Below are 26,293 nucleotides of genomic sequence, written 5' to 3'. Positions count from 1 at the left end.
AACTGTTGGACTTAACAGCAAGTAAACAGGATGCTTACATTTGGAGGGCTCACAACATGACCATTACAAATTACAGCAACTAACCCATAGGAAGAATATGCCCCAGATACGTCCTGTGGCAGCTCAGATAGTCCAATAGACACCATGAAGTCATAATTTCCAGTTACTCAGGACTTTTTAATTCTGAGGCAAGTTTACCATCTCTTAGTCTTTAATCCAAAGTACACTCTGTCTGTTTTGGTAAGTCTGATCCAAACAGATTCATCTGGTTTTTAATGCAAACAGGGGCTGCTTGGGAGAATAGGAATGTTCTTTTCCTTATTTAAAGCAGCATGACATTCAGGTTTTTTTGTTTTCTAAAGACTAGCTAATCACATAAACGACAGAGGGAGGGTAAAACAAATGTTTAAATTTCAACAGGAAACTAGTTCTGGCAGTACAGACCCATCTTCAATTGTCCTGATGAAAAAACACCACTTTGACAGAAATGTAGTCTAAAGAGAATCTTCTAAAGTACATAAAAGAGTTGATTTAAAAGAATATATATTTTAAATTTGCATTTATTTTAAAGCTATTTGAGTAGGAAACTTGAAATGCCAGAGTAGGCATGTCAGTCTGAAGCATCACCTTTTCTTGTTGCCGGCTATCACAAATTGTCCCTAAAGGCAGCAGCACTATAGCTTGCAGAGTCTCAGGATACACAACCAGCTGCCAACATCAGTCAGAGAGTTCAGTTTCCAGTGTGTTTTTTGGGGGGTTCTTGAGGGGTGGGGAGCCGTTAATAAGTCACGTGCTCAAATTAGCAAATGCAAGATTTACAGATGATAGTGCAACCTTAATTCTGTCTCCTAATGTGTATGCATTATATTACAGACTTTAATTACCTGAGCGCACACTGCATTTCCCTCCGGACTCATACATCACGCAGTTACACCAGGCAAGTACAAGGGCCAAAAAACTGAGGTTGAAATAACAGCTGTGATTTTAGCAATTCATAACTGCTTGGCTTTACAACCCAGATAGCCCTTGCTTCTTTTTCAAAGTAGTACCATCATGTTTTGACTTGCGAGCATCTGCAGCATTTGTTTCCACAACTATGACTGGAATTGAGCCAGCTCTGCTTATGTTCAAAATATCTGATACCAGAGTAATTCCACAAGTTAAATGTTTATGAATGCTGTTATACTAAATGTTATTATACTGAATTGCTTATTTTACTATCCAATATATAGCCGTACTATACATGAGACTGTAATCATTATTCTCACTGAAGATACCTACAGAAAGACAAAAAAAAAGCTTAAATCAGAATATATTCCCACAATCTGATCACGTAAATGGATTTTCAAATAAGGATAGCGCACACTTGTGACAATCATATCCTTCTTCCAGGAGTCAGAGGAAAAAAAAAAGAAATTATAGCAAGGAGTTAGCCATTTTACCTTCCAAAAAATGAAGGCTGTGAAAATAAGCTTCAAAAAATCTCCCAAAGAGATACTTATTTGGTCACGTTTATCAACCAGTCATTCTCTAACAATGCCAAAAAACCAGTAGGTCTTATTTTATCCACTTCCACATGTTTTATATAGTCGAATTTAGGCTGACCCTAGCAAGATTTGCAGCCCCAGGCATGGAATCATCTTTACAAGAGGCAAAGCAAACCCCAACCCATTTCTGAGGATGTGGCAGAGCTTCAAAACTTCAGCAGACAGAACAAGAAACCAAAAGGCAGCCGTCAGGCACAGCCATCAGCAACAATGCTGAACAAATACCACAGTGGAGGCGTGAGCAAAGAGCTGCAGACACCATACGCAGCAAGTCGCTCTGAAATGGTCAGAGGTAAGTTGGGTAGAGACCCATCATCCAGTCCCTCTTTCTTTCCAATAACCACTTACTGTAGAGGCACGGCAGTAAAGTATTCTGAAAGACATAAGCGGGCACCCGACCCTACCCCATCACAAGCAGTAAAGGGTTGTTTCCCTCTTCACAAGACAGCAAACTCCCATCTCATCTTTCATCCCACAAGATTCCTGGGCACCTAAAGATTAACAACAACGCAAGTTTAAATTATTTACTTTACCCACACCCCCCTACAACTGCTGCAAGCCACCCAGCTGAGCACAGAGCAGGGTAGCGGGCATCGCAGCCTTCTTGGTCAAAATAGCAAAGTTGGAGATCATGTTTCATCACAAATCTGTTGCCACAGAACTGAGCTTCCTCTTGCCCTTCAGTCTCTCCTAGGTTCACAACTCGCTAGCACAATCAGATGTTACATTCAGCTTCAACTGCGTAGGAGATGGAGTCTTCAATGAATTTGAGAGCTCTCTGAAGTCAAACATAATTCTTCTTTCATGATGTGAAACAAAGCCTGATCCCTCAGGCACCACAATCCAATTCATCTTTTTCTTAAAAAAAAAAAAAAAAAGCTCTTAAAGAAGATACAATCACCTACACTTTCCTGTGTATTTACATTAACAGCACAAACACCTGTTAAGCAGCCTCCTAAGAGTCTCATAACCTGCTTAGGTGAATATAATCCAAAAGTATATGGCAAATCGCACACCAAGGTCTCTACTCCAGAATCTACATTCCTTTGGTTCAGTTATGTCAATGTGCACGTACAACAGACTGGAGCAGAGTTCACATTAGGTACTCTCCACTAGAGGCCAAAATGAAGAGAACATAGTCTAAAAAAATGGTTGACATACTACCATTGGTCATCTGATAAGGAAGTTTCAATTTTAACACACTAAATACTTCTTCTCCCATTCTTTCTTACTCTTCCTTCTTAGTTTGACCACACTTACCACTCACCCAATAGAGCTGTAGTGATGCTATCCTGAAGTTACCCACTGCAAAAACTCAAGCTACCAGCAGCCAGAGAGATCCAGCAAATTTCAAGGCAAAAAGTCACTTTGCCAATTCATACCTCCCTTGAAGAAGTATGGTACAACCAGTTTTCTCATCTATCTTTACAACTATTGTGCCAAAAGACAGCTCTGTTACTGCAATGCACAAAGCGGTGCAACATGAATACTGCTTTGCATTTTAAGCAAAGACATGGACTTGGTCAGAAACCACCACCTCGACACATCCAAATCCTCACAGAAGAAAAAAGCAAGTTGAACAAAGACAGCAGCCAGAGTGTTTTCATACAAACTTTCTGCTCCATGAAGTTTTTTTTTAAGCAACTCCAACTATTCAAGAGTGTTTTCATACAAACTTTCTGCTCCATGAAGATTTTTTTTTAAGCAACTCCAACTATTCAAGAGTTCAAGCTTAAATTATCACTGAAATTACTGAAAGAAAAGTGAAATGGTAGAACAATAAGACAAAAAGGAAAATAAGCCAGCATGGCTGTCCCACTTTCTGAGAACATTAACAAGCATTACTCTTTGTTTCTGGAAAGCTATCTGATCACAGCTGAAGATTCAAGCTAGGGAGTGACAGAGAACAAGGGGTGGGAGGAACCCTAAAGCAGTTATACTTAAATAGGCAAAATTTAATTTTACATTTCAAAGAGACAGAAAGGGGAACCAAGTCCTAAGAGACACGTGTTGGGTTGGTTTTTTTCCTAGTACTGCAAGAGGCAGCCCTCACAAAGAATTTACTGCAGCATTACCCTAAAGGTGCAGTTTCACAGTAGTTTAAGTCAATCCGAGCCAGGGCTGCCACAGTCCCACACACACTTTCATCCCCTCCCCTGCAGCAACGTCAGCATCCAGCTGGTCCCACAGCCTGCTGAGCACCTTGAGTTGGCTCACTGCCTAAGTGCCAGGCCAAGGCGCTCCACTTAAACTGCCATTTAAGTACATTTACCATCAATACCCCTGGAAAAAAAAAAAATATGTCTTTACCTTCCTTTGAAAAACACCTGTTTGTGCTCCCCATCTTTATTTTCCCAGCAACTATGTCTTTTACCATCTCCTAGTATATCCTACCCCTCATTCCAGAATACTCAGCTCCCACCTGCAGCCAGGTGTCCAAAACAATCATTTCAAGGGCTACCCCGCAAATGTTACGTCAGATTTATAGTTTCAGTTTCTACATCAAAAGCTCCTCTGCCAGCAACAGGCTCTACTTTGTGATGAGAACACTTGCCAAGAGAGGCAGCTAGTAATAATCTTTTTATTTTATTATTTTTATTAATTTTTTAAATGGACAGAGAAGAATGGCACCTACTAACAGGAATTTGAGTTGATGGCTTATGATTCTGGGAAAGTACGCAACGGCTCCTTCCACAACGACTAAAAATAACAGCCCAAAAGCTATTCTGATGTTTTCTACCCAAGTAGAGGGGTTTTCAGTTGTTAGAGAAGATACGCTACCATCAGAAGAGCTGGTTTATAATAACTAGAGGTATTTTTTGGTTTGCTTTGAATAATTAACTCTTTGGAGTCCCACCTACATGTTTGCCTGTGCAAAACTGGAAGTTACAGAATCAGCTATGAGCCCGCATCTTCCTTTCACTCACCAGTCTGCTGGACAAGCACATTGGCTGTTGCTTCCCAAACCTGCAAAGAACCTCCTTGCTCACCATTGGCAAGAAAGGAAAGAAGCAGTGCTAACTTGTGCTAGAACACAGGGCGGGGGGGAGGCACAAACCAAAAAAGGAACAACAGTAATAACACTGCTAAGAAACCTTAGTAAGCCTTTGATCAGAGTCTGCTCCAGTAAGGCAGGGAAAAAAATCTGGGTAAGTGGAATCTATTACACTCAGGCATGGTGAGCCAAGTCATTTGTTTTGCTTTGTCAAGAAGATTTTTATATATATAAAAATATATGTGTGCATGTATTTCATATATATACACACATATATACGTGTGTGTATGCATACATACACATATATGTATTTATATAATACACACACTCAGAAAAATAAATACTCAAAGACTGAAAAGTAATTGCTACCAAATTGCTTCCTAAGTATTGGATATTACAGGAATTTTAACAAGCATGTTATATACACAGTGGGACATTCAACATAATATTTAATGGAGTTTTTAATTTACTTATGGTTAATCTGGTACCTGGATGACCAAGAACACACCAAAACATTACATTATTTTCCACCATATGCACTGGTGATTCACATCTCTTTCCACATATACACAGTCCTGGCTTTATGCAATATTTTCCTATTACAAGCCTTTTTTTCTTTTTTTTTTAATCTGGAAACTGGAATTCTTATTTTCAGAGACTGAATTTATTTTTGTTTTCTTTCAAGGAGGCAACCTATCCTCAATCCCATACTGGCAGCCTACCAACCATATCTTAATTTTAAATAAACTTATAATGCACAAAGTACTGTATTTTCTGTATAATACCAACATACCTTCAGTAAGTTTATCCATATTCTGAAACATTCATAACTGAAGTTTAAACAATATTTGATCCAGTCTGAAAAAGTTAGCACTTGCATGACCCTCTAGCACAGCAGGAGCACTGTACTGTAACTTAATCCAATTTAACACACTGTGGATATGCACATTGAAACTATGCATTTTTGCTTTATTTTCAGCCAGATCTACTCTTGGGAAGGAGTTTTCCTCAAAATCAAGTTGGTAAGAGAACTGGATTTTTTTGCCTGCTTACTCACATAGTATGGACTGTAGACTACTCAGTCTGTTACCAACTCCACCCACTAGTTCCCCGATAGCATCAAATTGCAATAATGGCCTTTTACTGTCTCCTTTTATGAGGTTTTCTTAGATTTATTAAAGCAGGTTGTAGTTTATTCTGTGGCACACAATATGCAAGGAGCACGGGGAACAGATGCTCACCAGACCCTTCTAGGTTAACCTTCTACTGCGCGGTGCGTCCCTTCCAAACTTGTTTTTGCTACAGAGTGCAAGAATCACAAAAGTCTGCCATACTTTTTAAGTCTTACTGTCCTAGTACAGTAGGCTTTCAGTCATTTAATAGTGAACTGAAGTACAAAAAATGTGTTTATAGGACAGTAGTAGGAACTCAGCAGATTCTTAGACCTACACTTCATCCTTCATCTCTCTTAGACAACTCCTAATGTGAAAAAGATCTGAATACAAGCTGCCAGTATTTCACAGTTTGGTCAAAAAGCCATTTTCTTCTCATTAGCTAAGGAATACTGCATGTCCTTTCTTTTATTACAATACTTCTGTCCAGGCTCGTGGTTTAAAGTATAGAGTGTGAGGCAATTTCACACACTGGTTTGGGAACTTAAATTTGCTTATTTCCCCAGCAAAACAGAATCCCTCCCAGACAGTTTCTCAGCAGCAGGAATGATGCCAAGGGCAGAAATGGACGGTATCAGCATGTGCTCACTATATTTGCAAACAGGTAATTTGTATACTTCAGTACTGCTACCTCTTCTGGAGATGCAGCAGATCTGGATGGACCAGAATGAGACGTGGCCAAAGATAACCTTTCAGGATATTGAGCTACAGCTCTGAATGCGGTAGTAATGAAAGGTTTGGGCAAGGCATTGCATCCCCAAAATAGCATGTTAAGAGAACCCTGCATCCTATTTCTCCAAACTTTGTCCATACAAGACTGAAAATCAGAACCTTAGCTGGAGACTTGATCATGGGATAAGGATATTTTAGTACACAATAGCAACACGATGGCCATCATCCACTCCTTTTTCAGTCAAGGATAATCTTGTAAATCAAGACTATAAAACCAGTTAACTGAGTTTACAAAATAGGGTAATTCATCCTGAAGCAAGACATACTTTGCCTCCCCCACCCCTTTCCTTTTCCGTCACTAGCAGAGAATAGTTTACAGAACACAGGCTGCCTTATCGTGATTTGTGCTATATAGGCTGAAAGGGGGCTGATCTTATGAGTCAGTTCTTGCAACTCTATGCAAAAGCTTCCAGGCCAAAACGCATCCTTCAGGCTGCTGGCTTGATTTTATGCCATGCAGGGGGAGGGAAGTCACCAGAAGTCTTCTGCACTGCCTGAAGCTGCCTGAATACTAATTAAAATTAGACAATGCAAAAAAGAAAAAAGCATCAAGCAATAATGAAAAGCCACGACATAGGAGTAGTGGCAGGTTACTGAGAAGGAAATACATAAAACCTTAAGGAAAAGATTATTGATAATGGTCCAAACGGGCATACTTCCTGCACATTTCTTCTCTGTAACCACAGAAGCACAAGGAACTATGGCTTCAGGAATATTAACATAATTGGGTCTTCACTAACACATGATCCTCGAGGTCACAAACTCGAAGACTGTTACAAGAAAGACAGCAAAAGTTGCACAAACTATATTAATTCTGCCTTATGTCAGGTTGTAAAGTGAGTTAGTAAGTTCTTTAGGGGAAACAAAACAGAAAGATGGGTCATTGCCCTACCTAAAGCTGCATTATAATGCATCCAACAAAAGTTCAGAACAACAATTGTGCGGGCAACCATGAAACCATTACTTCCTAGCTTTCAAGTGCCTGACTCTCACCTAACTAATGTAAATCTCTTTTACATGCTGGAGCTATTTATGTCTCTTACATCCTGGCTTTGTTTTCAGGACATGTAACAAGAGTGAAAAACAATTTCTATTATCTACAGTGGTAACAGCTTCCTTGCATTCATATTACGTGTCAGCAGGGCTTGAACCCTGAACTTTCAGACTACTGCTACAGCAGTTAACAGAACAGTCATTAATTGGCAATGGATGGAAGATCTGTTATCCAGAAGGGCCAGATGACTAGCCCAATTATCTTTTCCCAACACTATGTGGGGTGAATCAGCTCCCCTTGGTTCCCAAGCATTGGGACAGAGGTAGAAGGTTGCCAGAGCTGAGCTGGGACTGGGAGAACCCTGTCCACCTTTTCATTCCAACCCCCCAAAATTACCCTTGCACTCTAGGACAAGGGTATCTGAGAATTTGGGTAAGACTTGCGTTACAACAGCCTTAGAAACCTTATAGTATTGCAGGTATGTTATTTGGAGCCATGACTTGGCAACATCACGAGAACCAGCTATGGCAATTGTAACATGCAGCCACTAGCAAACAGGAAAGAAAAAAAAAAATGGTAAGTGCTGGAAGTTGTCCATGCTGCAAGAGCTTTCTCAGGACAGTTTTCAGCAGGCAGAATGAGGAGGGAAGGTATACTACTCATACCCCAAGCATCACCTAGTCACCATAGGAGAGCAGAAGGGCAATTCAAATAAAAGTTTATAGGAACATTTATTGATCTGTTAAGCATAAAATCCCAGTTTATTATCTACTGCATTAGCAACCTTTAAAACTTCAGTATGCCATGCTCCAAACAGGTCAACACAGTAACAGAGGTTTACAGCCCCACCGAGCAAATGCCAGAAATCAGAAGTGAAAGAGCTGCCATTTCATAACAGTTCAGCGACCTTCTCTTGTTCTGTTGAACATAAGAAACACTCCATCTCTCAGTGCTAAACACACAGCTTGTAGGAAACCAAAGTCACGAAGGTAACCTCAACAACTGTAAATTCTCTTCCTCAGTTTTAAATACTTGCAGCCCAGGCTCTATCCTTTTGTGCCCGCAAAAGCAGCTGCCCTATTTAAAGCCTGACATTCCAGCTTCCTCCCCCTCTTTGGGGCACCAACAGGATAGTAGTTTCTGCAATGCTACATTCTTGACGTGACAAATTAAGAAAAACCCTGTGCTGAAGAGGATAGCTCTTAAATAGGAAGAGAGTTATGCTAGCACACAGTGCTCCTGGGTACAGCCTGGTCTGTTTGAGACAAGAGCTCTGTACCCAGCTAAGCAGGGAGGTTTTACCTCATACAGTGACTGCACTAACCTTTTCAAAAGATGCTTTTCTCACAGTTCCCAACTCATCTGCCAGAAGAGATCACTGTAGGAGGGCTGATAGGCTTCTTCCCTTCCCTCTCCCAACACTGCTGAATTAAATCAGACTGTTTCAGCACGTATAAATGCACCCTGGCATAAAGCAGGCTGAGGCCAAATACTAAAACATGCTGAGTAGTAGCCCACTTTTGTGGATTTCTTGGCATGCATGTGTAGGCAGCCTACCATAAACACATACTGCCTTTTACCAATTTATTTTCTTTAATAGAAATGGGTCGCTACTACATAATATATTATACTGCATTTTCAAACAACACTATTTTCCTCGTTCCACATCTCTCTATACTGCTCCCTCCTGAAACTCCTTTAAAAGCAGTTCTTTAGAGTGCCTCCGCCTACACGTTCTCACCGAGTATTTCCATTAGATGGAAACAACTGATCATCAGTGTAGATAGTCCTTAAAAAACCACAACCCTTCTACTTCAGTGTTTTTCATTCTCTTGCTGCTCATACCTATTGAAAACGAAGTATTCTGTAGCTATTCAAGGTTTAAAAACTCCAAATTTTTTACCCAGATAAGGGTACCAGAAGACCTGGTAAAACACTCCATGGTTATGCAGCCTATGTTTGTAAGAAGTTCATGCCCTCAGGTACAGGAAGGGAGTTTGCAGGACCAAAATTAAAATGTTATTATTTTGATTTGATAATTACTCATATTTACAGAACTCAATAGAAAGTGGACATTACCACTGGAAAGTCACACTCCAGTGATAAGTTAAGCAATACATTATGAGTTATTAACAATGACTACAAACAGCAAATTATTCTACTACGTTTTATCATAGAAGGTATTCATGAAAACCTTGTCATTCTCTATTTTTCCCCTTCCTCATGACACAGAATCATGGCAAGCCATTTCCCCATCAGTGGAGAATGACACATATTGCTGTAGCAGAGATAAAAGTTTGGTTCACTTGGTGAAATAATCTCTTAAGAACGACTACCTGTATTTAGAGGGTGGCTTGTTTATTTTTTTAAACTGCTAAACTGAAAATATACTATCAGGAAAACAGAAAGGTAACCTAATGGCAGTCTGAGTAGGAATTACTTGAGAGATTTTCCAGTTTTCCACTTTGACAGAGACCTGTGAAATTCTTCAAAACTTCCAGTTGCCACCCACTTCTGAGCAGGTTTCAGATCACTATTAGTATTTTGCACTACAGTGTCTTGCTCAAGTTTCCATTCCAAAATGGAAGCCCATTTTGTTTGGGCTCTACCAGTCAGCACTCAGCTTTGTGCTCAATAGAAAATAACCCATCAATAACCAGGGGAAAAAACTTCTGGTGATTCACTGACACAGACTATGACCCTCTGTCTTGTTCACGCATCCAGCTGAAAGCAAATTCAGCAGTTTCAGAAGAGAAGACTGTGTTGTCCAGATAGAAGATAATATCTACCTGGTATCAGGTTAAATATATCCAAGTTATAGTCAAACTTATCTCTTAATGCCTCATTATCTTCTAGCATGACACATTCCCTGCAACCTTCAGCTCATGAGCACTCAGACTGCATGCTGAAATATCACTTCCTGGTCACTGCTGGTTATTCGAAGACACTTCTGCCTCAAATCTGTGATAGCTGCCCTCCAGCTGACTTCTGCAGCTGAAACTGAGTCAAGCTCATCTTCTTGCTACCATAAACTACAGAGGTTCTCGGTTACTTCAGCCGAGGAGGTTTGCTTTACCCATAAGTAAAAAACCTCACTTGTTTCTCACGCAGGTACTGATCTTAATTGAGGCCAGGGTAAGGTAACATGCAAAGGAAGCAATAACTGATCTATCACTACAGACAAAACAGTTATAAGCACATATGAAAAAATAGGTGCAGAAATGAAAAAGTCACAATTAATCCACATATCCTAATGGGTAACCTTCTGGTTTGATCTTATCAACAGACTTGCTGTCTAGTCCTGACAAAGTGACAGCCTGGGATTCATCAGCCTTGTTTCACTTGTTTCATTTCTGCACTGTTTCTCACCATCTCATGTACCTGACTGCCTTGTAAACAGCCCCTTATCTCAAGAAGTGGTAAAATTCTCTTTCCCCCATTCTCTGGATGCTCACTAGCCTACTCCAAGGTGATAATGTCTCTTTGACTATAGACCACAAGATGTGTTGAGCTCAGTCACCAAAATAGGGTAGTCTTGCTGTTGTTCCCACTACTTATCAGTTTAACCACTAAAACTGACAGAAGACTACCAACACAAGGAAACGCTGCTGTCTTTTAAATAAGTCAAATCAGTTCTTCGATGTCCAAAAAGCACCAGCACAGCACACAGTAAATGGCAAGAATGGGAAGAAAGGCCTTTCCCTCTTGGCAGCAGTGAGCTCAAGCCGTATGTGAAACTGTACCTTACACTGAACCTCACAACCTGCCATAATCCTCATCTTGTAACAACCATATGTAGTGCTTAGGTGTCTATATCCCGCATCACATGGTTCTTGCCTGAGAGCAAACATGATAGCAGTTAGTCATTGAGAAGCAACAAATCCCCAAGACCTTTCTCCGGTACTTTCACCTACCCAACATACATGCATTTGCTCTCCTTCCCTTCTCCCACAAAAAGGCATTCTAGTCCACACACAACTAATTGTGTATACACCTTTCCCTTTCCCCATTATTTTTCAAGAATTGCCCAATCTCTTTCCCAAATGGCTTAAAACCAAAAAAAAAAATCAGTGTTGGAAGCAACCCGGCAAGGCCCCAGAAGACATAACTGAAGCTAACTTTGCAAGTTACTAGCATCGAGACCTGACTTCTTCCACTATGACACGGCATAGTAACAAAGGCACTAATACAGACCTCTTTCTCGAAGACTTTGCCCAGGGTCTTGCTCATGGCTTGTCACATGAGTCTAAGCAACAGGCAAAATGATAAAGCCTGTGCTGTGAATGGTTAACGTCTAAGCAATGTTCAAGCTTACCCCTCTTACCCACTGGCTATAGACAGTGATAGCACATTACTGTCCATACCTCAGGATTTCACAGAAGAGTAAGTGGCCTGACACTCAAAGGAGTCTGTTCAAGCTTTCTCCTTCTACTGAAGAGTTACCACTCAGGCTGGATTGTATCTTTCTTAACCTCATCTAAATGACAGTCACTGAGAAACCTCAGAAAGATATTTACATTGAGATTTAACTGGCTCCTGCTGAGCTCCTACTAACTCAAGACCTGCTGTTTTGTCTAGCAGTCCCATCATGAGAATTATGGAGTAATGGTAGTATGCAAACACATTGTTCACTTAGAGCAGGTTGCTTAGTCTGTTTTAATGCGAGACATTTCCACAAAATATGTAAGGTCTTTTAGTAACTTAAATTAATACCCTGGGGGGGGGGGGGAACAAACACCACAACAAAAAGAGGGTCTCAAGATTTCTCTCTCATCCTGCATGAAGATTTCTGCAGTTCTTCATACCTAACAAGCCATGGAAAGGGATGACATATCAAGCTGATACAGAAAAAACACGTGATAGACTATCACAGCCAGGTAGGTCGGTAAGGGAAAGAGACTCAAAAAACAGTTTACCCTCATAAGACAACAAGCAACAGCTTTCCTGGTTTATGCTATTAACGTTACTGATAAAGCAAACAAGATCGGCAATAGGTAAAATACAACAAACTACAGTTAAAAAGTGAAACTCTTCAGTTGTTTTATTGACTTTTTAAAGGAGTTGTGTTTTAATACAGTGAACAGTTTTAATACAGTGAACAGAGCAATACTTCTAGCAATAAACCAGACTAGACAGAAGTGTAAGACATGCTAAATTTAGACACAACCAATTCTGAGACACTTCGCAACATGAGAAAGATGGGATCAAACATAACACCCTTTAATAATAGATGGAGATAATACAAGTCTTTTCAATAAAATCTTAAATGCTGTGAAGACCCCACTGTCCCATGAGCAAATAAGCAAGCTTAAATCCTGTGAGTAAGTAGGTCTGGCATAAGGACAGACATTCAAAGAGGAGAAAGTTCTAGACAGCACACAGATACCATGACAGGGCTGTTGGCGACCTGCCGTTCAGATATTTAGGTTGCACTTTCCCGAACGCAACAATAAGGATGTACTTCTACAGGAAGCACACCCATCATTTCACCCACAGCGAGCCAGCTCCCTCCATGCTGCAAGACCCTCACCTTGTTGTAGAACTCCTGCTCCCTGGGACCACGAGGTGGTGGCTGCAGCTGCTTCAGGACAGTCCCATCTGGATGCTGCAGTATACCTAGAAGAGAACCATTGCCTTCAGGGCTTAGTTTTAAGAGATACAGCTTTTTTTTTTTTTCCTTTCCTTTTTCCCCCAGAAATAGCCAATACACTATCAGGGACAGCCTATTTGCAAAGTTATACTGCTTTCAGTATGTGCACAGCAGAGTCGAAATTGGCAGCTCCTACGTAAAACCCTTAGCAGAGGTTTGCTTGCATTCCTCTCTTTCTAGCCATCAGGTGATTTCCTGGGTCTAATTCTGCTCAAGGCCAACACAGTACTGGGATTTGACATTAGAAGTTCCACCCAAAAAAAACATTCATTCAACTATGGAAGATTACATAGACACTCCCTTTTTAAATAACTGGTAAGTTGTTATTCCAATAATGCCAAGAAGTTAAAGGAGTTAGTACCAAGTTTAATGCATTTCTCACTAGCTAAAATAGAAATGTATGTCCTGTGAATGTATTTTTATACTAGTGGCATAGAAAGAGCACTTCTATGTTACTACAAGTAGCATCCCTATAGCACTCCATGCTAATCAGATGCTACTATTTGTATCACCCATAATTACAATACAGAATTTCACCTCAGCCAGGCAACTACCTTCATCATGCCTGCACCAAAAAAAAACAAAATATCCTCCCAAAACAGCCTCAATGACTCTCCAGTCAGCAATATTGCTGGGTAGCTGCATAAGAAATGCAACTGAATGTCTGAGGGTACTCAGGAGATGGATATGGGCAAGAATGGAGAAAAATAACTACATCCCTGCGAAATGCACTCTAAATTTCAAGATCATCAGTTGCAAGGGAAGAAGAAAAACCCACTTCTGGAAAAGAAATTTCCTCCTAGGATTTATTCATAGCTTTTCAGATAGTAATTTATTTTGCTTAGAAGGGAAGCAAAAATGTCAACTGTATCCAAAACAGGTTCCATCTTCAGCTTACCACTTGAGGAAATGATAAAAATGAGCCAGGAGCTTTGTGTCCCAAAAAGTTTGCAGTTGTAACAGCAATTGTGTTTTCACCTTCTAGAAAGCATTATTATCTCTGAATGGGATCTGTTGTGCAGTCTTGGAAACTGAACAAAATCTTTAGAGCCTAAGACACTTACTTTGAAACAACCACCAGTCTTAGAAAAGTTGTTTCATTAGTTGGCTGTGCCAATGAACAAAGAGTGGTTTTAAAAATTTGCGTAAAACAGCTCTCAAATCACGTTGCTTGCTGAAAGTTGGATTTTGTATACTTTCCAGAACGAGAAAACTACTGCCACTCAACAGCGCGCAGACTACCACAACATCTTCAAGACACAATAGCTTCTTCCCCCCCCCCCCCCCAGCCCCGTACCCTTTTACATGTGCTGGAAACCACTTCGCAAAGTGCACGAAGTATTTGAATGGCACGTGTTTTGAATGTGAATAACTAACAATCACAACATTAACAAAGGTTTTATAACACATACTCCTCAAAATCTGCATGTTGGCTTTGATGACAAGACAAGTAGACAATCTACAAGGTAGAAAGACCAGGCAAATATTCCTGGAAGTAGAACCCATACACTATTGGATTGATATATATTACTTGAAGAGTTTAATATAACCTGACGTTGTCTAAAATTCCCTCATCCTCTGGATTTCTTGACAGACTAGAGCACCTACTCTGTAACTGTGACTGAGGCAGGCCTGCAAACCAAAGACTCATGTTCATCACCATGATGATGAAAACTCCATAACCTTCCCTCTGATCTACAACAACCACCAGAGATACCATCACCTGCAGATCATACTAACATGGACGTTGGTCATGGTTTTGTTCTAGGGTTCCTGGGGTTTTTCAACACATATATGAATAAGCAATTTAACATTTCTGAAGAAGCAGCAGAACTATACCAAAATTAAAATTCTGAAATATCTTACAAACATTTCTCTATGGCTCTGCATGCAAAGCTTGCGAGCATTCTGAAACTCAAATCTACTGCAAAAATAACCAATACAGATGTATGCACTCTTCTAAACAAACAAAAATCATATCCAATCCACATGCTTCACTGAACTATAGACAAAACCTGTTCTGCACAAACACACCGAACATGTACTTTAGAAAAGATCCTCTGCCCTCTGAGGGTATCTAATAAGGACTGACCAGTATATATGTGTGACCTTAACCTTTGCATCGGGGAAAACAGCAGCCAGAGTTAGAAGTTTTGTGATTTGCATGACCGAGCAAGTCACACTGAAAGAGAATGGCTCCTTTAGCTACAGAATCCCACTAATGGCTTGGGGACCTCCAGCACTTTGCAGGTACAGGCACCAAACCACAGCCAGGTATGGGAGGCTCAATAAGGTGGCATATCCCATCAGCTCCTGTCTCTCTCCACCTGCCTATGGAATTAAGCCACAACCCAAGGTGGTTACCTTACTTGCTACACATGATTTACTGTGTTCCGGGGAAGCACTACTGAACACAGCATACAACAAAAGGCCAATCGTAATGCCCAGAAGCCGAGGGTCTATGTGTGCATGCAGGGAGACTGCTAGAGCCCTTTCTTTGCAAAGCAGTAACAATCACAGGGAGCAAAGGGAAAATGGAAAGGTTATTCAGGAGGAAGGGAACCCTATGGCAAAGAAATTTTAAGGCGTACTTGAACAAAAAAAAAAAAAAAAGTTAAAAAATACTCTGGATACCTTCAAGTCCTCTGCATGTCTGTATGTGGGGACAGAAGGGAAGTCAAGCGCAGAGGACAGCAGTGACATGCAGGAGGAAGCTGGACAGAACAAGGAAGGCTCTGAGCTTGAACCAGTAAAGAGCTCAGACACTGACACCAGCCGGGTACAACCTTCAAGGTACATTTGCCATGTTGTATGCATAGCAATAGAGGTATCCAGACGAAAAGGCACACTGGTTTTATAGCTTTAGGCTTTTAAAATGCTAAAGGTTCAATGAGGTAGAAAAGGGCAGAATGGAAAATAGCTACTACTGTAGGAAAAGGCAGAAAAGGCAATGGAAGAAGGTAGAAGACACACTGGTCTCCTCACGCATGCTTGATGTTCTCACAGATTCTGGCATACAGATTGTCTGTGATATTCCTTACCAGTGCTATTAGCAACTACATATATACAAACATCTGGCCACTAGCTTCACAACAAAGACACCACAAGAAGCAGCACTGCACAATTATACATGACCCTGTATCTTTAGCATCTCGACTGCCTGCACTCCTACATACAACATCTGTAAAGAAATAAAACGAGAAGATTCAGTTACAAAAATGAGAGCTGTGAGTGCCAGAGCAGCTTTGGTCTTCACTTAAATGTAAAACTCAGTTTCTAAGATGAGATCATCAACCGTGGTGATGATTTTCCTCTGCAGGAAAATCTTGGTCTTGCTCATCAGATGTGGTGGAGCTAACTTTACCTAATCCATTTGAGCTGCACCCACAATATAGATGGTGTATCACCCGTGTTGTCTTGATCCAACTGCGATAAATTGCCGTGCCAAAGGTGAGGCTCTCCCTGAAGTGAGCCTTTTTTGCCTGATCCCACCCCATGTTATGACATATGAACAATGAGGAAGACGTACAGCTCCAAGGATCCAACGCACCTCCCTCAACATTTTATTGCACCAGTTGCAGCAGGGGCAAGGGACAAGAATTACTTTGCCATGGAGATTATCAGCAGCAAGACATGCCATGGACCCAGGCTGTAGGTAAGACAAACTCACAGTGCCATTAGCGCTGTAATTCCACTCACTGATGGTTGAAGGGGTTCTGAAGTTCAGCCCTTGGCCTGTTCAGCAGAGGCAGTTCCTAATGACAGGGTTCAAAGGCAATATGACAGTAGGTACTCATTACAGCTACTCTCAAAGGGCACACTGAGAGTTGAATGGATGTATACCTTACATTTGGCTCAGAGGCAGGAGTTATACTGAATGTGATGTCCTGTAAGAAATGCCATTTGGCAACGTTAACTTGGCTGCTTGCTCTAGCACTGACCATTGCCTATGTTAAAAGGCACCTTCATCAGAAGGGCCAACACCTCACTCCTCAACCTGGAATTAAAGTAGAAATTTAAAGCTAGCAGAGGCACGCTTCAGAAGTGCTGTATCCTCATGATATTTGTATTATTAGACCGCTTACTAGCTGTTGGTTCAGACTTACTCTTGCCATCGAATAAACAAGCAACTAAGAAGTTACCCCAGGTTGGTAAATTGCTTACTAATATTTTGCTGAAGTTTCTGGTGGCCGTAGGTTTGGGGGTTCCCTTTAGATGAAGCATAGTTTCAACACACATTCTGAGGGTGCCAGCACGCCATTACCTAAATCCCCATTTTTTTAAAAGGTGCCTGTTAAAATGAAGCTGAACTGCAGAGGCCCTTTGGCTTAAAGGTGCCTGTTACCTATCCCGTCCTGACAGGCCATTATCATTTATGAAAACCACCAGAAGCAAGATATTCAGCAGCGGTGATACTGCTCCGTCCACAACCTGCACACACCGGTTGAGTTCTGCCAGCCCCTCCAGCCCTCGAAGGGAGGATCAGACCCTGGCCAGGGAGACTGACCCCTCAGCACTGAGGTGACCGTCAGACCCCAGCACCGAAACCCCCCCATTGAGGCCGGCTCCCGGGGACGAACAGGTGCTCGCAGCCCAGTCCGGGAGGCGGGCAGAGCCCGGCGGCGGCGGGAGCTCTGCCAAGGCAGCAGCCCTGCCCGCCGCTCCGAAGGTGCCGGGTGTGACCCCCTCCCGCCGCCGGCGAGCGGCGCAGGCCTGTCACCGACCCCTCCTCCCCCGCCGCCAACAGGAGGAGGCCGCCGCCAGCGGGACGTGAAGAGAATTGAAGCGAGACCCGCCCCGCCACAACCAGGTTTGGAAGAATTAAGATAAACGGGAGGGCGGGGGTGGGAGGGAACCCCCTCATGGGCGGCCCGGCCCGCCGCCCCCCTCCCCGCGCCCCGCCGCCGCTCACCGCCTTTATCCTTGCCGTACATGTGCCCGGCCACCTGGTGCGACAGCGGCATGCAGCCGTTCAGTCCCCGCCGCCAGCCCCCCGCCGCCGCCGTGGGGCCCGGGGAGGCGCCGAGCGCCGGCTGGGCCGCGGCCTCCTCCGCCTCGCCGCGCCCGCCGCCCGCGCAGCGCCCGCGCCCGCCCTCGGGGCGCCCCGCCGCGGGCGGCGCCGGCCGCGGGGGCTCCGTGGCCATTTCCCGGGGGTGGGGGGGTGGCGGCGGGAGGCGAAGGGCGCCCGCTCTGCGGCGGCGGCGGACGGGCCTCAGCGGGCGCTGCGTACCGGGGCGCGGGCGGCGAGGGCCCGCGGCTCCATCACCCCGCGCCGCGCCGCTCCGCACCGCGCCGCGCCGCCCACTCCGCCGCTGAGGCAGCGACTGGCCGCGGCACCGCCCCGCCCCGGACGCGGCTCCGCCTCCGCCGCCCGGCGCGGCGCGGCCCGGGCCGGCCCGGCCTGGCCCGGCCCGACCCGACCCGACCGACGGCGGGACGGGGGTCGCCGTCGCCGCTCTGGTGGTGGTGGCGGCGCCGCCGAGCGACGCGCCGCCCCAGGGGTAGGCCGCGCCCGCGCCCCGGCGCCTCGGCGAGGCCGGGGCGGGCAGCGCCTGGGTTCAGCGGCCGCCTGCGGAGGCAGCAGCGCCGAGCGCACGCGAAACCGGCCCCGACCCGCAGAGGGGCCGGTGACACCCACCCCCGTGGGCATGCCCACGCCGCCCCGAGCCGTCGCCTGGCCCCGGACCAGCGTTCGCTCCCTCGGCTCTCCTGGGAGAGCGTGCCGCCGAACGCGGCGAGAGCCGTGTGTTGGCGGGCAGAGGCCGTTCCCCCTCTGCTGGTTCTCGGTAACCAGAAATACGCCCAAAATCCTCTTCAGTTTTGTATCAATTCGCCGTCATCCTGAGGTTTGTTTATTTTCTCTCCAGTAGATCAGAGGGACTACAAGCGAGAGCGAACTGAAGCATGTAAATAGTATCAGACCTTTAAAGTGGGTAAGGGCCTTTAAGCAGTCTAAAACAGAGCATGTATCAGCACTATTTGTCAGCCTGTAATTACTCCCTTTTTTTTTCAGTGTTTCTTTCCTTTATAAAATTAGCTGAACTCTCTGAATATTAGATCTGCACTTTTGCCACAGTATCTGCCAGTATCAAGTTGTGTTTAGTATTAGTAGGACGCAGCAACGGGGAAAACAAGGCTGGAGATAGGAAAATGAATTTTAGCAGATACATGACATTTCGCCAGGTTTTATAAAACGGGCTGATGTATATCAGGAATCGGCGTTGACATTAGAGGAACGACGATGTGGTGAGCTCAGCTATTACTTGCCGCCTCTTCCCCATCCCATAGTTGGGAAACGTGGCAGGTGATTGGGAGAACTGGATGGCAGTTTGGGGGGTTTACTGGGGAAATTAAAGTATCAAAGGAACAGGAAGGTCACAGGGAAAATGAGAGTATTGAAGAGTGAGAGGAAGGAGCACAGCATATGAATCTAGCAAAACTGAGTTTCATTAGTTCATTGTTCATGGAACAATTTGTTCCGCTCTCTTAACTGGGTAAAATGGGGAAGACAGTGGTAACAACTCAGCAAGATCCTTTCTGAAGTAACAAGGCTGGTCAGAAAAGTTGTTTCTCCCTCCCGAATACCCCTTCTCATCAGTCGTTACTGTCCAGTCCTAAAGATTAGGAGTCAGATGGTTGCAAGCGTTAAGCTCCTGTCTTCAGTTCCCCAGTGCTGAATTTTCCCAGGGGGGTGCTGACACAGGAGAGAAATACCAGATTGGTCAACCCTTGCACAAAAAAAATTACCGAGGAGTATAGTGAAAAAAAAGCACAAGTGGTACGTGTCTGGCAGAGAGAAAGCTCCCGGTCTCGGCAGCAGCAGCTGCTGCAAGGTTCAGATGCCAACCTGAGCCTTGCGGAAAGGTGTTTCCCTCTGCGGAGATGCGAGACACTTCGGCTGATCTGGGTCTAAACACAGAGAGGAAAACATAGACAGCATTTCAGACTGGCATGAGTGCCCATTTAACACTGCGATCTACCTGAGCTTGACATCTTAGTGGAAAAAAAAAAAAGGAATTAAAAGGAAAAAAACTGGAATTTAAAGGCTATTCAAGTACCTAGTCCTCAACAAATAGCTTCTAGATGTCCTTAAAGCTAACAGAAGTGGGCCTGGAGGGGATTAAAAGAAATATGAAAGCATGAGTAATTGGAATAAGTAAACACTGACTATTTCCTTTTCCCTGATATTTGCTTTAGTCAAATTGATGCATATAGAAATCAAGTGACGCGAGACACTATCGTCCGCTCGCTCATTCCACCCTCACACTTCAGCACACGGAGTTCACTGATCTTATCTGAGAACTTCTCCTAAAATAAAATAAGTGAAACTGAGAGAATACGAGAAATGACAAATAATTAATTTCTCCACAGAGTGTGCTACTGTAAGAGTTTGCGCTGAAAGCTGAACCTACCAGCAAGACTCCCAAGGAAAATTCTCGTCTCTGGGCTGTGCAATTGCACTCGAAGAGAAAGCAAAAGGGGCTGCAAACACCTCCTAAAGAAGGGGCAGGTGATTGGGAATCCCCCCCCCCCCCCCCCAGCAAAATGCATTTGGCAAAATTATGCTTAATTCTGGATTACTCTTCGTTGCTGGAAAACAATCTTACCTCACTCGGTCTGAAAAAAATGTAAACACTAACAATATAATAATAATACATATTACACACTCATTTATTTCGCACAAACTGCTTTGCGCTGCAAGAGGATGTCTCACTGGCAGATTGCAAAGCTCCCCCGAACTAAGCAAGGATTACAAAAGAATCACTTTCTGCTGAAATAAAGCCCTTTTTCAAACACAACAGCTAGTTAATAACTAACCGCAAGATGCACGGTAGTTTAGTACAGGAAATAAGCTCATACTTCAGTGGAAGTGCAGGGGGACATTAGGTAAACAGATTAGTGGGGCTGGGACTTGGCCAAAATACTGGTACTCTAGAGGGATGCTGACAAGCACCGCTAGATTTTTGACCGTCCCTTTGGATGGTTCACAGCCACTTCTTCCCCATCTTGCCAAAAATACCGCTCCTCTGCCAGAGCTGTGTCTTCTGCACGAGGTCTGTGCGAGAGACGTGGATCCTGCTGCCCACAGAGCCACTTCCTGCAGCAGGCAGCCATGCTTGCGTAGCTTCTGCCGGACGAACAGATTGCAACAGAGCCAACCTGGACCGTATGTGTGGTCCTGATAAGAAACCTCGATTGGTGAAACCAATAATTTGCTGGACGGGTGAGAGCATCTGCAGTGGTGCTTCTGTGGGCAGGAGGGCCTGTCCTGCTCATTCGGCGTACAGCAGATGTTGTCATAGCAGTGTGGAAGTTGTAGCAGTGCTGCAGTTCTTTTTTTCTCGCCGTTTCATAGCAGAAGGGTCACTGTATCACACCCTCTTAAAATAGCTCAAGGCTTTTAATCCTTTGATAAATTCACAGTAGTTCTGTGCTGTCTTTTTTGTTCTTATTAAGTAAAGGAAAATCTAAACTACCCTTGTCTGTTGTAGCTGTAAAACTCAACGGTGCTGCAATCCCACTTTCTTTCCTAGCTATTGTGTTGTCACTTAGGCAGCAGGTCCCACAATGATTAATATTTTACTTGGCTCTGACTGATGCAAACTCTTTGACACTATTCTCCTCCCTGCTAACCAGGTACATCTGGGGTTTTCCAGGATGAAAACAAAGGGACGGTGTCAAAAACCAACCTACACTCTCCAGAGATAGTAAGTTAGATAGTAAGATAGATAATACAGTAAGTTTCGAAAGTGACTGTGAGGTTAATTCATAGCAGTTGTGTAATTTTATCATTAAAGAAACTAAGCAAAGAATTTGGAGGAAAGGTTCATTTTTGGACTGAGAGGAGGTTAAGGGGTGGGAAGCAAATGGAAGAGCTTTCAGGGTGGAGAGGAGGCAGCAGTGGGTGGGTGCTGAGACTGGTTTTATTCATCTTCATTTGCAACCCACAGAAGGGAGTGTGCACAAAATCTCCAGGTCTGCGGATGCTCATGACCTCCTTAGGGCAGTAAAATGCCACACCAATGGCAAAGAAGTCCCGCAGAATCTCACAAAACTGAATGAAAGGCACAACATTTGCATAGGAGCTTCAGTGTGGATAAATATAAGGTAATGCATGTAGAGGAAAACAATCCAAACCAAAGCTCATCAATGCTGATCGTGGAACCGGCTGTCACAGCCCAGGAAAGAGATCGTGAAGTCACTGTTGACAGTTGTCTGAGATCATCAGCCCAGTGTGCGTCTGCAGCCAAAAAGAGCCAATAAAATGTTGGTCAACATCAGGAAGAGCATTGAGAAGAAGACAAAAGGCATCATTTTGCTGCTATGTGTAGCCTCAGCGTGCCAGGTATTGAGTCCAGCTTCCATGCCTGGTCTCTCACAGAGAATAGGAACATACCATTAATTAATTGGTGCAGAAGATGGAATTAAACCATGATTTGTGGAGAATCTGAATAGATGAAACATATTTTGGCTGCCTCCAGCCCTAGAAAATGGCAATGAGAGATGTATGTGCTTTGAGATCCTTGGGCAAGAAATTGTGTTTCTTTCTGAAACAGAGGCATCAGAGCAAAGTCTTTAGTACCATCTCTTGATCTCATGGCTTACAGGTGGATAAAGATTATTCCCTTTGTCCTTCTAAACAAAGATTTTCCAAGTACAGTGTTGTATCTCTATCAGGGGATTGCTCAGGGTTTACAAATGCATGATGGCATTTTACCAGTCACATCCTAATGCTTTAGGATAACCCCAGTACTTGATTTAAGATGATTAACATGCCAAGAGGTTTATTTAAAATGCCTCTTTGTCTTTCCCTAGAGGCTACTTACATTGCCTCCACCTGCAGTAGAATCAAACACCTATTTATTCACTAAACCCACTGCCAACTGGCATTAAGAAAAGTCTCTTCCATTAAACAGTATTCTACTCCCAGACTTTGTCTGCAAAGCAACAGAATTTCAACCCTTAAAAAGTAATTTAACCTGTGCAGATGTTGGAGCCGAGAATGAGATTGAAAGAGCAAGATCACAGAGTTTGAAAAAAGCAACAAATTTAATAATTACTGAAGTGAAAGTCTGTTCTGGCCATTGTTTTGGTACCCGAGTCTTGAGCAAGAGTCCCAGCGGTGAACAGACAGTGCATCTTGACCACGTCTTATCCATGTATGGTTATATTTGCCAGCTGCAGAAAAGTATTTGAGAAAAGTTACGCAGTCAGTGACCTTATCATTCATCTTGCTGTGTTTCTGTTGCAAGCTGACTTGACTGAACGGCACAAACATTCCAGCTACTGAGCAGATCCTTGCAGTGTACTGAATTTTGAATGCTTCACACATTAAAGCTATAATTTCTGGCATGCTCAGGAAGCTCCTCTTTTCTGCACAGGCTTCTCTCAGAGAGCAGAAGGCACTTTTTTTGTATAAATGTGCCACGCATTCAAAAAAACCAAAAGAAAACTGCAGTCTGTATGACAAAAAGGATGCAGAGCAGGACGGATTAAGGGCAATGCAATGTCAAATCAGAGAGGAGGGATGGTTCAGTCTTCAGCTAGGAAAAAAATAACAAGAGAAATGATCTCTCGGTGCTTACATGAGACGTATGCAACTTCTTTGTATCGAAGAAAACAGAAGTTGCTTGGGAACCCCGATAAACCCTTTCTTACCAGTCCAAACTGCACATGAGAAAGGTGGACTGAATTCTGCTTTGCTACAATCATGTAAACCTACTGTGCTTTTACTGACTTCAGGGAGCATACCAGTAAATGCTCCTTCTATTTATTATAATTGCACATCTAATTAAACAGTTTACAAAGGTGGGCATGGAAGAACATTAGACTGCTAACAGGGGACTCACGGCATGAGTGTACGTTGCTTTCTGTCCAGTACTGCGGGATTTCACAAACGGTTCAGGAAGAAAAACCACAGTAACAGATGTCTGCTCAAGGCATATAACCCCTTTGGCTCTAAGGGGTACGTTTTTGGCTAATAGAACCGCTTAGTCCCAGCAGCTAATGAATAGCCACTTTGTACATCTTATGCTTTGCTCTATTAAGAGGCATGATGAAATGCAACATACTGTTTTCTGTACTTTGATTTATCCCTTTTGCTACCACCTAGCAATGTTATACAGTGTTAAATCTTCTCTTCTAGCTTACGCTCTCCTCCCATCTGCCATTTTAGTTCTTCTTTTTCCCCTTCTTGTTTCTCTCTGCACGTTTGATTTATTTATTTTTATGTTATTTAGTTTTTATTCAGCTCCTCTCTGCGTTAGCCTCAGCATTAGGCAGCCTGGAAATCATCCTGCCCAAGAAACACACTATGCACTGCAGGCAGCGCAGGTACAACACCGCGACAGAAGAAACAAGCAGCAGAGAGCTTCAAGCAGCAGCCCCCGCTACCCATCCTAAATTAATGATGGCTCTAGGAAAATGATCATTCTCCTGCCGGTGCAGCGAAGCCACTCATCAGTGCAGGAAAACAGGGCAGAACAAGCCTGGGTGCACAAAGCAATTGGGGGAACAGGTATCCGACACTGCTGGGCTTAACGCGTACCAGTGACGATGCAAAAGGCATTTGGTCTTCTCAGCAGGTCCATGTGAAATCTTCTGACCGGGCTGAAATAAGAGGTGCTGAGCACTGGTAGACTCAGTCTGCTGGCAACCGCGGCAGGGCATCCCCTCCCTGCCCACGCACTATGGGGAAGTCGTGCTCTTCCACCTAATCCAGCCAGGGCTCAGGGTGGGTTTTGTCAGCCTTGAAGCTTCAGGAGTTGAAACAAAAGCCAAATTTAGTAAGAGGCTTCCGTGCTCAGGACAGCTAAAGAGAAGCCAGCTGACAGAAAGGTTCTGTTGCAATACCAATGTTTAGTTTCACACCTACGTTCTTATCCTTCCTGCTATTATAAAATGTTCTTCCATTATTGGAGTAAGCAACTGTGATACCACAGTGACTCATGTTTCCATGTCTTGATCTAGCTGTATTACACTTAAAGGAAAATCCCACTCCAGCTGCTGTTCAACTGCGCAAAATAAATTTTACAGACCCCCAACAGCACCAGAACAAGGTCCAAACTGCAACAATATGGTGAAAACTTTAGTAGGGCCTGCAGTCAGCTCTGCAGCTGGCAGTCGGGGAACTGGCGATACAACTCCTAGATTCAAAGCACATGAGCCTCCGTGCATGAAAAGCTGCTTAGTCCCAAACACGTTTATGCAGCACTTCCAGATGCCTGGGCTCAGACAGCAATGCTGCTGACCTGCCCCCCCGCCCCCCATAAATGCATGCATGCGTTAAAAGCCCACAGGAACAGCAGTGCCCACATCAAGGAGTATCCATGGCACAGCGTTTGTTTCCTCCTAGTGGACCAGCGTGTGATTGCAATGCCCATCTCCACCATTTGAAACTATCCATTAGATTAACGGTGCTTGAATTAAACGTGCAGAAAACACCTGTAACTTACAGCCATCTCCTCTTCAAGAATGCCAATTCTAGAAGCACTTGAATATTTGACATTCAGACTATTTTGATGAGGCACACTGAATTACTGCAGAATCAGTACTTTAATTTGTTCACCTTCCTAATGAACACTTACTTACATGTAGAACAGAAATACAGTTTAACTCTGGGACAAAAATCCTTCACTGATTTAATATGAAGGATTTGTACCACATTTTCATGTAGGAGTTTCAGTGTGATGTGAAAATTGCACATTTGCAGAAGAATTTCTTTATGGTTAAAAACTTGGCAAAGATCTAACCAGTTCGCTTCATATTCTAGAGATTTCGGAAAGCACTAAAGAACAGAGATTTCGGAAAACACCGGAGCAGGCAAGCACTCAGACTACCAGAACATCATAACCTATTATGGCACTAAGGAAAAAAAAAATGAAGTGTTCTCTGTGATGCTCATCAAGACTGCTGGCAAGTTTGTTTACTCAAATTCAAGTATCTCTCTTCATTATCATGTTCAAACAGCTCACATACATGAGTAAACAGGAACTTTTAGGTACAGTTCAGAAAATTGTACAAGCATCAAAATAAAATTTAACCACTTTGTGTCAACATTTATAAATGTGACACTTCTCCAAAACAAACCCACCAGGAGGTAAATCAGCAAAGACTCACTCAGCTCCTGCATCTTTGCTTCCCAGGAACAAAAACTTGTGATGGAGCCCACTTCCCTGACACCCAAACTCCACAAAATGTTCT

The 26,293-nt window shown here is 43.5% G+C and overlaps 1 protein-coding gene and 1 long non-coding RNA gene across 2 annotated transcripts in view; one reads left to right on the top strand and one right to left on the bottom strand.

Annotated features, from left to right (window-relative positions):
* IPMK (inositol polyphosphate multikinase) overlaps positions 1 to 18,234 on the bottom strand; it is a 44,739-nt gene extending 26,505 nt beyond the window's left edge. Inside the window, exons 1-2 of the mRNA XM_076339464.1 lie at positions 18,003 to 18,234; positions 12,971 to 13,056 (exon numbers count right to left, since the gene is read on the bottom strand). Of these exons, the coding sequence (XP_076195579.1) occupies positions 12,971 to 13,056; positions 18,003 to 18,234 (318 nt within the window). The remainder of the gene's footprint in view (positions 1 to 12,970; positions 13,057 to 18,002) is intronic.
* LOC143161005 (uncharacterized) lies at positions 17,806 to 26,105 on the top strand. The gene is made up of 4 exons (XR_012995461.1): positions 17,806 to 17,900; positions 18,958 to 19,023; positions 20,462 to 20,600; positions 25,863 to 26,105. It is a non-coding gene; the product is annotated as an uncharacterized LOC143161005 (long non-coding RNA).
* Positions 26,106 to 26,293: the final 188 nt, after the last annotated feature.

Source organism: Aptenodytes patagonicus, chromosome 5 (genome assembly GCF_965638725.1).
Source record: "Aptenodytes patagonicus chromosome 5, bAptPat1.pri.cur, whole genome shotgun sequence".
NCBI lineage: Eukaryota > Metazoa > Chordata > Aves > Sphenisciformes > Spheniscidae > Aptenodytes > Aptenodytes patagonicus.
The sequence above is the reverse complement of the archived record's forward strand: the minus strand, read 5'-3'. Positions and strand labels throughout refer to the sequence as shown.